The 14578-nt window shown below is 36.8% G+C and overlaps 1 protein-coding gene across 5 annotated transcripts in view; it reads right to left on the bottom strand.

Annotated features, from left to right (window-relative positions):
- Positions 1 to 14578, bottom strand: part of DOCK3 (dedicator of cytokinesis 3) — a 579897-nt gene that overhangs the window by 121001 nt on the left and 444318 nt on the right. For all 5 annotated transcript variants that reach the window (XM_042979031.1, XM_042979034.1, XM_042979033.1 and 2 more), the window contains 3 exons: positions 10591 to 10651; positions 9158 to 9305; positions 5643 to 5747 (listed from right to left, as the gene is read on the bottom strand). In XM_042979031.1, the coding sequence (XP_042834965.1) occupies positions 5643 to 5747; positions 9158 to 9305; positions 10591 to 10651 (314 nt within the window). The remainder of the gene's footprint in view (positions 1 to 5642; positions 5748 to 9157; positions 9306 to 10590; positions 10652 to 14578) is intronic.

The following is a 14578-nucleotide window of genomic DNA, read 5'->3' as shown; positions in this document are numbered from 1 at the left end:
TCCACAGGCACTGGAAAAGATGTATTCTGTTCGTTGGATAAAAGATTTGTTTAGAGCTGGGAGGACCATATGGCTTGATGAGCTGGGATACTCCATTTACACCTGCTGTACTGGCATCAACAGCACTCCTTTTGATTATCAGAATGTCCTGATTTAGATGACAAATTATGCTCACCTTATCTGGAAGTAGGAGAGTAAGAGGTTAAGAGCATGGTCTCTTACCAGGCTGCTCAAGCACTTGCCTCATGGCTCTATGCCCTGTTTTCTTATCTATAAAAGAGGAGTAACAATGGCCCATGATGAGTGTTCAAAGATGCTGACTATTATTTTCTGTCACATCAATCTTATTCAGATTCTCTAAGTCAGATTTATTTACCTGATTTAAATATTTATTTCCATCCTTATTTATTTTTGTCTTCCTGTATGTCAAGATGCATATTAAATTCTCTTGCTTTTATTGTACTTTTATCTTCTCTTTGTATTTGTAATAAACTGACTATAATAATTTTGAGTCAATATTTATTATATGCATTAAGGTCACAACAATTAGATCTTCACTATAAATTCCAACACATATCAGTATAAGTAAATCTCTATTCCTGTGGAGGGAGAAAAGGGCTTTCTGGAATTCTGGCAAACTGGGGGTGGAGATGTTGGTAAGGACACCTGGGTGCTGGCTCTCCTTTCTCCACCAGTTAAGAAGGCCGAATTTGGTCAACTTCCTTTAAACTGAGATATATAGACTGTTGGGCAAATTTCTCCAGAATGGGACTATGAACCCTGAATCTAATGACTAGCAGAGTAGTAACCTTCTACTTTGCAGAGACCATGTAATCTGGGGCTGGTTCTGCTGAGGATTCTGGGGCTGAGAGAGTAAGTGGTGCTGTCACGTGCTGTGTCTGTGACTGCCCTGAGAGACCACTTTGTTTCCAGTGAGATCATGTATTCTTGGAGGATGAAATATGAAACTGAATTTACTTTTATAGTGTGTGTGTGTATGTTCTTTTTCTACCAATCCTGACACTCCTGACATAGCACACCCATTTCATACCTTTCACCTTACAATTTATCATCAATATTGTGACATTTGTTTGTATTTCTTATACTTAGATGCTTTATTTTTACACTTCTTGTGTCTCTTTTTTGTGAATCTCATGAATATCATATATATGGATTCTGTGTTTTTAACTTTACTTTGGAAATTTTTACCTAATAGGATTTTCTTTCAGCTCAATTATTTTTATTATTATAATTGATATGAATGGGACTTCTGTCCTTTCCTCTAGGCTTTCTGATTTTTTAAATGCTCTTTTATAGCAGTTTTTGTACTGTATGATCTATGTTTTTACATGTATCTTTGTGATGGATGATATATTTTGCATTTATTTCTATTAGGTTTACTTCTGGTTAGACATGTTCAAATTTTCACACAAATATTAATGCAGTTTTTAACCTAATTTGTGCCTTTATTATTACTAGTTAATAAGAAATATGATAACCCAAGCCACAGCAATAAAAACTACATATTGGCCATAAAGAATTGACACTTAAAAATAACATGTCAAGTAAAATACAGCATCCTTTCTTGATAAAAACCCTAAAGAAAGTAGGGGTAGAAGGATCATACCTCGAGATCATAAAAGCCATATATGAACAACCCAACTCTAATATCATCCTCAATGGGGAAAAACTGAGAGCTTTCCCCCTAAGGTCAGGAACAAGACAGAGATGTCCACTCTCACCACTGTTATTCAACATAGTATTGGAAGTCTTAGCCTCTATAATAAGACAACACAAAGAAATAAAAGGCATCCAAATTGGCCATGAGCAGGTTAAACTTTCACTCTTCGCAGTTGACATGATACTCTATATGGAAAACCCAAAAGATTCCACCAAAAAACTGCTAGAACTGATTCATGAATTCAGCAAAGTTGCAGGATATAAAATCAATGCACAGAAATCGGTTGCATTCCTATACACCAACAATGAAGCGACAGAAAGAGAAATCAAGGAATCGATCCCATTTACAGTTGCACAAAAAACCATAAAATACCTAGGAATAAATCTAACCAAAGAGGTGAAAAATCTATACACTGAAAACTTTAGAAAGCTGATGAAAGAAATTGAAGACGACACAAAGAAATGGAAAAAGATTCCATGCTCCTGGATAGGAAGAACAAATATTGTTAAAATGTCGATACTACCCAAAGCAATCTACATATTCAACACGATCCCTAACAAAATAACACCAGCATTCTTCACAGAGCTAGAACAAACAATCCTAAAATTTGTATGGAACCAGAAAAGACCCCAAATAGCCAAAGCAATCTTGAAAAAGAAAACCAAAGCAGGAGGCATCACAATCCCAGACTTCAAGCTATACTACAAAGCTGTAATCATCAAGACAGTATGGAACTGGCACAAGAACAGACACTCAGATCAATGGAACAGAATAGAGAACCCAGAAATGGACCCACAAATGTATGGCCAACTCATCTTTGACAAAGCAGGAAAGACTATCCAATGGAATAAAGACAGTCTCTTCAGCAGGTGGTGCTGGGAACACTGGACAGCGACATGCAGAAGAATGAACCTGGCCCACTTTCTTACACCATACACAAAAATAAACTCAAAATGGATGAAAGACCTCAATGTAAGACAGGAAGCCGTCAAAATCCCCGAGGAGAAAGCAGGCAAAAACCTCTTTGATCTTGCCTGCAGCAATTTCTTACTCAACACGTCTCCAGAGGCAAGGGAAACAAACAAGCAAAAATGAAGTACTGGGACCTCATCAAAATAAAAAGCTTCTGCACAGCAAAGGAAACAATCAGCAAAACTAAAAGGCAACCGACAGAATGGGAAAAGACATTTGCAAAGGACATATCAGATAAAGGGTTAGTATCCAAAATCTACAAAGAACTTATCAAACTCAACACCCAAAAAACACATAATCCAGTGAAGAAATGTGCACAAGACATGAATAAACACTTCTTCAGAGAAGACATCCAGATGGCCAACCGACACATGAAAAAATGCTCAACATCACTCATCATCAGGGAAATACAAATCAAAACCACAATGAGATACTACCTGACACCTTCAGAATGGCTAAAATTAACAACTCAGGCAACAACAGATGTTGGCGAGGATGTGGAGAAAGAGGATCTCTTTTGCAATGTTGGTGGGAATGCAAGCTGGTGCAGCCACTCTGGAAAACAGTATGGAGGTTCCTCAAAAAACTAAAAATAGAACTACTCGACGACCCAGCAATTGCACTACTAGGCATTTATCCATGGGATACATGAGTGCTGTTTCGAAGGGACACATGCACCCCCATCTTTATAGCAGCACTATCAACAATAGCCAAGGTATGGAAAGAGCCCAAATGTCCATCAATGGATGAATGAATAAAGAAGATGTGGTATATATATACAATGGGGTATTACTCAGCAATCAAAAAGAATGAAATCTTGCCATTTGCAACTACGTGGATGGAACTGGAGGGTATTATGCTAAGTGAAATTAGTCAGAGAGAGACAAAAATCATATGACTTCACTCATATGAGGACTTTAAGAGACAAAACAGATGAACATAAGAGAAGGGAAACAAAAATAATATGAAAACAGGGAGGGGGACAAAACAAAAGAGACTCATAAATATGAGAACAAACTGAGGGTTACTGGAGGGGTTTTGGCAGGGGGGATGGGCTAAATGGGTAAGGGGTATTAAGGAATCTACTCCTGAAATCATTGTTTCACTATATGCTAACTAATTTGGATGTAAATTTTAAAAAATAAAAAAATAACATGTCAAGTAAAGCTTATGATATGCCTTCTATGCCTAGAATTTTTTGTTATTGTTGTTTTTTGAATTATTATATGTTAAATGAAAGATTAATTTTTAAATCAAAATATAATCACTTCAGGGATGCCTGGGTGGCTCAGTTGATTAAGTATCCAACTTTGGCTCAGGTCATGATCTCACGGTTCATGAGTTCAACTCCCACATCAGGCTCTGTGCTGACAGCTCAAAGCCTGGAGCCTGCTTCGGATTCTGTGTCTCCCTCTCTCTGTCGCTCCCCTGCTCATGCTCTGTCTCATAAATAAACATTAAAAAAATTATTTAAAAAATATGATCACTACCATTTCTTGTTTTTGAAGAAATGCCATTAATTCGCTGAGTCACTTACTCAACTGTGGTGTTGACCATCTCTTCCTCTGTAAGATAGTGAAGCCCCACTCAGTGCACAGGGTTGGTATGAAGTTTCAGTGTGATTATATTATCTAGAAGGGCTCTGAAAGAGTACAGAGCATGAAGCAAATGTATGCTGGCATTTCTACTGAAAATAGGTTGAATTTTATGTGACTCCATAGAGTAATGAAGATATCATGCATGGAATTATATAGGATTTATAGTTTAGATGTAAAAGTGGAACTTGCCAATAACCAAGAGTCATTAGCAAAAATAATAAAAGAAACTCCTTTTTATTTACTTATTAAAATTTTTTTTTTTTTAACATTTATTTATTTTTGAGACAGAGAGAGACAGAGCATGAACGGGGGAGGGTCAGAGAGAGGGAGACACAGAATCTGAAACAGGCTCCAGGCTCTGAGCTGTCAGCACAGAGCCCGACGCGGGGCTAGAACTCACGGACAGCGAGATCATGACCTGAGCCGGAGTCGGCAGTTTAACCAACTGAGCCTCCCAGGCGCCCCAAGGAAACTCCTTTTTAGATGACAGGCTGCATGCCCATTTCTTGGTTATACCTTATTCCCTCTCATTTATATACTAGTTTTTCCTGTTTGATTCACTAGTTCATATGGATTTTTTTGTCTCTTATATTACCTTATTCTTTTTTTTTTTTTTTCAATTTTGTAGATGAGGAAACTGAAGTTCAGGGAATTAGGATGATTTCTGTATATCTAACAGCTTCTATCTACCAATCCTCTCTTCTATCCAACCTTCTAATAGATGAAAGTATTATCTTAAAAAAAATCAAGATGGGATCATACATACCACTAGCTACTTTTATTATTTTATTTTATTTTTTAAAATATTTATTTATTTATGAGAGACAGAGAGACAGAGCATGAGCAGGGAAGGGGCAGAGGCAGAGGGAGACACAGAATCTGAAGCAGGCTCCAGGCTTTGAGCTGTCAGCACAGAGCCCAATTCGGGGCTCAAACTCATGAACCCGTGAGATCATGATCTGAGCTGAAGTCAGATGCTCAACTGACTGAATCACCTATGCGCCCCCATCTGGCTACTTTTAAATCAGCTACCAAAGTTGTTATATGAAGGAAGTTCTCTGTTGGTCTACTCTTAAAGCCATCATTCTTTCAATGTCACACTCGCTGGAGAACAGAAAAGGAAGGGAGAATGCATGTGTGTTTTTCAAGCCTGTGGCAGAAAATACTTGGGACCTCAATGCGCCAACACTTAGGTATATGTTAGAGTCATGAGCTTTCTCACCTCTACATGAACAGGAGTGAGTAATCCTGAGCTGACTTTCTTTACTCTCACTTATATTTAATGAGTTCTGTTTTGCAGCAGCACTAACACACAAACAAATCCACTGGACTCTGAGGCTAGAGATAGTAGGCACTGCAAGTCAAAACAGAGCAGTTCCATAGGCACAGACCTTCTGGATTTAGGTCTTCTTTGTATGGCCTGAGCAGACATTTGGTATAGATGCTCATACACTGACAACAGACACAGCAGGTAACAGTCCTGGGTAGATGATGATCTGTGGAAAATTGGGAAGGAGATGATTCACAGAAAATTGGGAAGAACTGAGTTAGGAGAGGGAGAAATATGAGCTACTGCTTTAAGTGACTTGCAAGTGAGAAGCAGTATTTTCATTTAATGTTGTTATACATAAAGACTTGCGATTTTTTTTTTTTGGCCTGTACCAAAATAAGGATGGCCCAATGGCCCTTTACCCATCTACAAATGGGTGTCTATTTAAGAATGGCTCCTAAACAAGTACTCTTAACTTGAGGCAGTTACGTGGATAAGGTGGCTATGAAACAAAGACACCAAAGGCAGTGTTCAGAGGAAATGTCTGTGTCTATCTCAAATACAAGGAGAGGGTCCCTTCCAGTCATCACAAAAGAGAAAAGGTTGCCACCTCACATTTCCATCCTCACAAATCCTTTCATGTTATGGGGCATTCTCTGAATCCCTTTATTTCAAATGTCAGAGCACTGTTTAGGGTAAGTGACATTAGCTTGAAATTATCTCAATCAATGCAAGTTTTAGATGCTCATAAAGCTTATCTGACACAATCGGTTAAAACATTTTTTTTAAATAGCAAAATTACACAGATTTAGTAATAATTCTTGGGTATGACTTCCAAATTGAAGACCTGGACGTTATTGTAGAACTCACCTTAAAAGCAGCATAGTAAATAGCAGTATCATTAAGGTCACATACAAGGGCCTACAGGACAAATGAAGACACAGAAACATAAAGTGTCCAAGTGTTCAGCAAAAATGTAATTGAGTCTCAAGATGAACTTTTGGTGAAAGCATCATCAAGGATTCAAAGAGTGATAAATCAAAACCAACCTGATTGAAGTGAAAGAATGTGCCTTGGAAAACCATGTCAAATGACATAGAAAGTGGCTCTAATGTTGATAAAAACCTGATGGCATGGTTGCATATGAAGAATTTGAATAAAATTTTCTTATACCACGTGAGAGTGGGGAAAAAGCAATACTTCTCAATTTTATATAACGTGATTATGTAATGGGTACTACACATTTAATATAAAATATCATTTAAAATATAACATAATAGATTTAATATTCTAGTTGTTTTTTTTATTTCATTAAGGTTGACCTAAACATGTTTATTTAAACTGTCTCATTGTGAATTTGAATTGGTCACTGCACATTCAGAAGCATCATGTATTTGGTCACATGCATCATTTACGGCACCCTGACTTCACCCCAGTGTTGGCTTTAGCTTATTAGCACTCTTCTCCTTTTGTGTCCTAGGCTCCAGGTTCAACATGCCCTGTGCCTGCCTGTGACCCCAGTCCCTCTGGCCAAGAGGAAACATATGACATCTATATCAGACTGAACTGCATATAGTTGTTATTCATTTGTGACTTTTAAGGCTTCTGGCACACTAGGAAGCAACCTGGTTTTCACGTCTTGTCTTCTTGTTGAGATTTTCTTAAAAGGATGTGAGGCCTTTACCACACACACATGACATTAAACAACATCTATAAAGCCAGAACAATGGTGATAGCAAGAAACATATGGGAGCTTCAATCTTCGCTGGTTGAGGCTGACTCTGAATAATGAAAGAAATGATGAGAATGTCAACAACTAATGAGATACTTTGCCAATTCATTGATTAAAATTATGCAAGGTTTTTTTTAATCCTTGCAAAATCCTTTCCTAACAAAGGCTAAAACACTATCAATAGCAATTAGTAAGCCCTTAAAGTTTCCAATTTAATTTAACAGAGCTGTCTCATGAAACTCATTGGAAAACATTGCTTCTTCTGAGAGCTGGATTCACTGTGTTGATGTGGATTTAAAGCACTAATCCTAGAGGAATTCCATACTGTGCACAAAATCAATTTCACAAACATGCATTTGGGAAGTCTGTCTGACAGTCTTAATATTTTCAAATGGAAAAATTATCCTACATTTTGACTCTATTATCCTTCAAAAAACTTTTTTGGTAACCATCTTCTGTTGTTTTAGAAGCAATTAGGCCAATTAAGCCTGACAGCGTGATTTCAAGAGAGATGCTGTGCAAGCCCCTATCCACAATGAGAATTCGCACTGAAGCAAGGAACAGCTGATACATGCAAAGAGATGCAATTCAGGAGTGCTATCTATAAACTCCTTGCCCTTGGGGAGGATAGAGTGGAGTAAAAGATAATGATGATGATTTTGGATTCCTGTTTAGTCCTTTTCAAAGGGAGGAAGGTGTTTCAAGAAGCAGTTCCCACCAGCTATCGATGAAGAGACTTGGTATATGGAGCAAGTCTGTGACTGATGCATGAAAGGAAGAGAAAACCCACCAAAATTTCCTTTTTAGGTTACTATTCCAAAGGAAGATCCTCATCCCATAAAGTACAGAACTCTGAACAGAATAGTACTTATGGCAAAATATGTAATAAGGGGGTCTGTACTTTTATTTTAAAATCAGTAAAAGTGTGGTTGATTTTATAAAGGCCCAAATTAAGTGTAATTGTGAAGTAAGTTCATTTTATGCCTGAATCATAACAGATAATACAGAAAAATATCCATACAATATTATGGTGAAGATATATTAACATGGTGATTGATAGTATTAGATTTTATTTGGGAAAACAGTATTGGGTTAAAACCATAGAGCACAGATAATTGTTTTGTTTTTTTTTTAATTCTCATAGTTAGAAATACACTTGCTTTGAAAACTCACTAAACTCTCCACTGATCATGTTTTCAGCACTACTATTCATTCCTAAGTCTCTACCTGAAAAGACTGATGATATGCCTCAATTCCGTGTTTCTTTTCTTCATTTGTTTTTTTCTATTGCTTAACAAGAATCAGGAGGAGGATGCACTGCTTCTATAAGGCAGATTCATTGGCTGTTGAACACTAAAAATAATGCCAGGGCTAACTGGGTGTGACTTATGGATCTGTGGTCCCAGATGTGAAGAGTGAAGCCACAGCTCCTCAGAAAAACTTGTTTTTCTTATTTAAAGACAGGCAATTTGACTCGTGATCATTCTTTGAAGCAATCTGCATTGGTACCTACCTCAGTTACAATAGCTAGGGGGCAAGTATTAGACAAAGATGACTCTTACATCCAAAACACATAAGAAATTGCATTATTAGCTTTTCTATAAATATGTAATAATGTTGGTTAATCCTAAATAGAAGAGGCAGTTTAGAAGATTATACTGCCAGACTTCTAGCTTAGGATAGAATTTTCCAAATTTAGCTGCTTTAGGATCACATGGGAAACTTACTAAGAATATAGCTTCCTGAGCCCCACCCCAAACCTTAGATCAAAATCTCTGTATTTTCAAAAAACTCCCTATCCTACATACTCTGGTGGTTTTGTGTCCCACAAAGCTTGAACGCTGCTGCTCTCAAGGGATGCCTTATGTTGCAAATCATTAATATTTTTGATGTCTATTACTTACGTGTAAACCTTAAGAACAAAGTCCTTTTCTTCCTTTAATTCTGTGAGCGACTGTAGAACATCCAGGATGCTTAGGACTGCACAGCCATATGGTCGCCGGTAGTGCAGGTGAGCAGGGCCTTTCTTTGAGTCATTCAGGAGCATCCGGCCTGGAGCACAGCAGGAAACACCAGTCACACTGAGAACTCCATGCTCCTTTCCAGTATCACCTGATTGTCATCCAAGGATGCCAGAAATATAGGTGCTAGCTTAGAGATACGCTAAATTGGAAGACTAATTTAGGATTGAAGGGAGCCATCGGAGGATGCAGAATCTGTATGTGGAGGAATGCCAAACAGGCCTTTGGCCAGGGCTCTTCCCTTGCACCACATTCAATTGATCATACTTATTATCTACCTTAATACCAACCGTCCATTTATTAATAATATTAGAATGAAACAGTGGTTTTACAAATTTCTTAGAAAAACCAGTGTGTTAACAGACTTAAACTTCTTAGGCATATTAAGGATACAAAGTTTAATGTTTTAGCTGCCAGGTAAAAACTATGTATGCAAAGATAGTAACAATGTGTTATTCTTCCAACCAAACAACCACATGTTATTCTTCCAGCTGCTCCTGAACCACGGCTGGAGCCAAAGTAGTCTCAGAAAGTGAATAGGAGCTTGCGTCTCCTGCCTACCAAGGCTGTGCCTATAGTGGCAAGAGGACTTGCAAAAATCAAACTGGAACCTCAGCAAATGCTTATGAAGTACAGCAAAACAGAACCCAAAAGTATAGCAAAATAGGTGTTTTGTTGGCAAAGGATTAAAAAATATTCTTTGACAAAAATGTACAAGATATGCCAGAACCCAAACCAATCAAGGAAGACTTGGTTAGTCATACCCTCCAAATTATGTCATACGCCTGAAATAAAGCTGAGCAAATCAACCATGGAACAGTAGCAAAAATCACTGTTTTCATCTTGGGTGTGGTAAAAGTGATATACTATACATCTACTGCAGCAAGGACAGTAATTTACTGTAAAATAGCACAGATACATACTTTTGGATACAAAATCCAACAAAGGCCATTCACCACCAGTTAAGTTGGCAAGCCTGCAACTCGCTATAAGATCTCTGAAATGGAAAGCTGGTACAAAGGCAGGGCATTGTGATAGAAAGAATATGAAAAATCAGACCCCTTGAAATAAAGAGCTTGGGTCCAAAACCAAGTAGGGAGCAGAAGATTTTAAGTGAAAAAATACTTTCATTTATGTCAAATTCATAGCTACCAGAGCAGCTGAGCCTAAGGTAGAGTTCCAATACAAGCTAGATGCTCATCGTGAGACCTGACATTGTAGGTAAGAGCTAGGGAGATGATAGAGCTCAAACATAGTAGATACTTATCCCAAGGTGGACTGGTCTTAGTCATGTGAACGGATAAGGTCGACAGTACCTATTCGTATCACATGCGCAACTATATATAAATCTCTCTTCATATCTTTGCTGCTCAGATCCTAAGGAAAGAAAAGAAAACAAGTAAATTAAGGCAATAAATACACAGAAAATAATAAAAATTCATTTTGAACCTCATAATCATTTGCCTTTGTTGCTTTTAGCAAATGTTATAGATGGGGAGAGGGACTAAAGCACATAGAGGTTTAGTGTTTATAAGATTCCTGCAGTGAAAGTTTGAATATCTTATATGCCTCTGGGAGTTTATCTTATTGATAATATTTTTCCAGCTTTTATTGAGAACACCCAACAAATATCTACAAGAGTTTTCACATTATAAATCATCTTGATATTGCCTTATCCATGTTTATTCTAATATCACATGAAAATATTTTATAACAAAAGGAGCGTTCAATGCAGGAAAAAAATGGGAAAACACCAATCAGCTTATTAATGACTAAAATTCTAAGTTTATTCTTTACTAATTTTATGTTTGTTCTGTTGTCCACAATGATTATTATACAGTAGATATGTTCCCTTGCGAAGAGACTAATTTAGCCTTAATGAAACCTCAATAATTGGATGTCCATTTCTAACTTCAGATATGCATCATCCATACTGAAGTATAATGCTGAAAATAATCTTATCTGGAAAATTCTAAGGGCTTCCTATAAGTAAACAAATCTGATCCAGTCAGGAACTTATAAAATTAGAGTTATGAAAATGATTTTATACATTAAGTTATTTATGCTAAGAACACATTTTGAAATAAAAATTATCATTATTTTTATTATAAAAATCATGATTATGTATTTATACTTCAATTGTACTTAAAGTAATAACACACTCTTTAATATATACTCTGTTTCAGACTTTTCTCCAGGTCAACAACCACTGCTCACTCTGAAATACTGTTGTGAATTCATAATGATTGATGGAATAACCTCTGTCCTTAATGGGACAGGTTTCCAAGATTTCCCTTTTGCTTCTAAAGAAAAGGTCCCTTCGTTTCCTTTCCTTCCTATCTTTCATCTTCTGATTGGTCACCTTTGCTTTTCTCTTTTTAGTAAATCCAGGAAAGGGACAATCAAGTGACAGTTATAATTTCGAATGAGCTTTGAGATCCAGAGTCTCCATGTTTGCTTTATTTTTATACCTTGTTGCAGGGTTAGGACCAGGGTGAGGCAAGCAAGGCATCTAAGGTGCAAAGTTTAATAAGGAGGTCTCACTCTCAGGGTCCTGGGCTTTGCTTGCCTCCCCGCAGTCCCAGCTCTACCCTATGGAGTGGGCCAAAACATACCAAAGGAAAGGAGACATTAAAAAGTAATGTGCAAGGGTGAAATTGAAAGTTTTAGATTCTAGATGGTTATGATGTTTCACCAAATTCTTGATGGAATAATGAAACGTGCTTGTAATGAAACAGATTACAAAATAATTTAACATGAGTTGGTATCTCTGGAAACACTAAGAAATATTTTTACATGAAAGATGTCTTTTGATATTGAAAAAGTATGGTTCAGGTTCCATTTCACCAATTTCTTTAATTTAGAAATGTAATTTAAAACGACATCCTCAAAATATCACTGTATTTTGACACATTAAAAATGGCTACTAAATAACAAATAAAAATTAAAAAACAGATTACCACTTATATGTGTTTTTTTGGGGGGACTGAAATATATCTATTTACTGAAAGATATAGAAATGTTTGACACATTTCAAAATGAAATGGTTCCTTCTACATAGCTTGGACTGTGTTAATCCAAACTATCAAATAACCAGTTTAATTACTAATCCCTACATCTCAGAATTCAAGCCAGTTACCAAAGATGATCAAACAATAATCAGATCAGCTGTACACATGAGCACAGGACCTCTCTATTGGCTCTTAGTATGTGGAAGAAAGAAAACTTAAATACAGTTTATGGTATTGTCCAAGTAGTTCCAAGTAGGGGCCCTTTCTGACCATGTTGTACATGGTTCCCAGAACTCTGTGTGGTATTTATTTGAAGTGAATAAGTACGTAATGGTAATATTCAGTAAAAAAAAACATTTTAAGTAAAATTATTGTCAGTCCCACATAATTTCAATGTCAAATTTCAATGTGAAAGCTATCACATTAAACATAAGTGTATGGTTAAACACAGTTAACACAGAGTTAGTAAACATACAGTCATTAAGACTAAGTACCAAGTATGACTATCCAGGTTAAAATACTTACAAGTCCTGTAAAACCAAGATGGGAGGAGAGATTCCCACCATTCATCTGGTGAGCAGAATAAGAATTTAGATTTACTCATTGGAGCATATACACTCCAATCCTACTCGGGGTTCAGCATCTTAGACTCAGTTAATGATGTTCCATTTGAAACATGGAAAAGTCAACTCACTTTCCTGTGCCTGAACTGCCCTTTTTCTGTAGAGATAATGGGATTTACAAATATAAAACAAAGCCAGTGTATTCATACTTATGCTACAGAAGAAGCAGAAGAGCATAAATAAATGTAGAAAATCTAATGCCAATGAAAGCAGGGAAAACAGCACAAGTTCATTTTCTGAGTTGGTCCCTCAAATATAATAAAAAATAAACATATTCATTTACTTATGTAACAAATCATTATGGAGGCCCTAGTATTTGCCAGGCACTTTGTGTGAATCACTGGGTATTGAATAATGAGTAAATTCACAGACATGTTCTCACACACTCATACACTCATAGCCACTGTTTATCATGAAAGTTAGCAAAATCCTCACAGTATTAGACATTCACATAAATATGAAACACCTCCTTCTTGATAAAATTCTTCCCGGACAGGAAGCTCTGAAATCTAACAAGGTCAGAAAAAAAACACAGGTTTTACAGAGAACAGGGTTGAACCATGAGTAATGTGCTGGTCTGTAATGTGGCTCTGAAGTCTGCTTATGTAATCCTGCAAAACTGCAGTTTGTATGGTTCTCTCTTCTTGATGTTGAGGTAAGCTAACAGGCTGGCATCGACCACAGCTTTGGCTGCATTTTTGTGCATTTACTCTCAAACTTTGTAGCACATATGCCAATCTTTAAAATTCCTTTAGCCCACTGGAGGAACTCAAGTCTTAAGTGAGAAAATAGGTTCCACCAAAATTATTACTTCATATAACTTAAAGTTAAACATGAAAATTCTGGCTAAGATGATCTTGTTCAAAAATTTCATGTGCTTTGTAAAAATTTCTCAAATCACTTCTTGGGATCTTAAAAAAATCCAGGGCTATAGTGCAAAGGGAAGTATAGGAGTGGTATTTTTAGCAGCCTTGTGTCTTCCCATTGTGGCAGAATAAGAGCACATCATGAATGTTATGTGCATCTTTGATTTATAAAGTCAGAGTACAGCTTAGGCCTCTGGGCCAATATAGATAATTAAAATGCTGCGAAATGAAATTTTTGATTTACTGTAATTACATTGAAACATCATCATAATTAAGTTCATTTTTCAAGAGACAAGGACTGCACTCATGATATTCAAGGATAGCACATGCACAAAGCTCTGATGCCAAAGAACAAGGAATCAATTATTTCTTTTGCTGCTTTAACCAAATAATATCAGAGAGCCAGGATCCAGAAAGACCTCCTATAGTCACGGAGGCATTCTAGACAGATGTGTGTCTCATTTCTTACTAACTGTTTCGGAAAAATGGCCCCAGAGGATCATCTCAGTGTTTAGACACTCTCACTTCAGAAGCTCTCCCCCAATATTCTAACCTAAATCCAATGAACTACAACTTGTACTTTTTCCCTTGTTCTTTCCTACTGAAGAAACAGTGTTTATTTTCCCAGACTAAACCACTGCACCTCCCTTAACTGCCTTCATAGGTCTGCTTTATCTGCTCTTTCTTCCCGTATTATCTCCTAAGGTTTAGGAGATTCAAAGATGGATTAAAAAAATCACTTTATCTTTACTAGTCTTATAAATCTTTCTGTATATCTGGAGCATTTTCACTAGAAGCTATCCC

Source organism: Panthera tigris, chromosome A2 (assembly GCF_018350195.1).
Source record: "Panthera tigris isolate Pti1 chromosome A2, P.tigris_Pti1_mat1.1, whole genome shotgun sequence".
NCBI lineage: Eukaryota > Metazoa > Chordata > Mammalia > Carnivora > Felidae > Panthera > Panthera tigris.
This window is presented reverse-complemented; position numbering and strand designations above follow the sequence as displayed.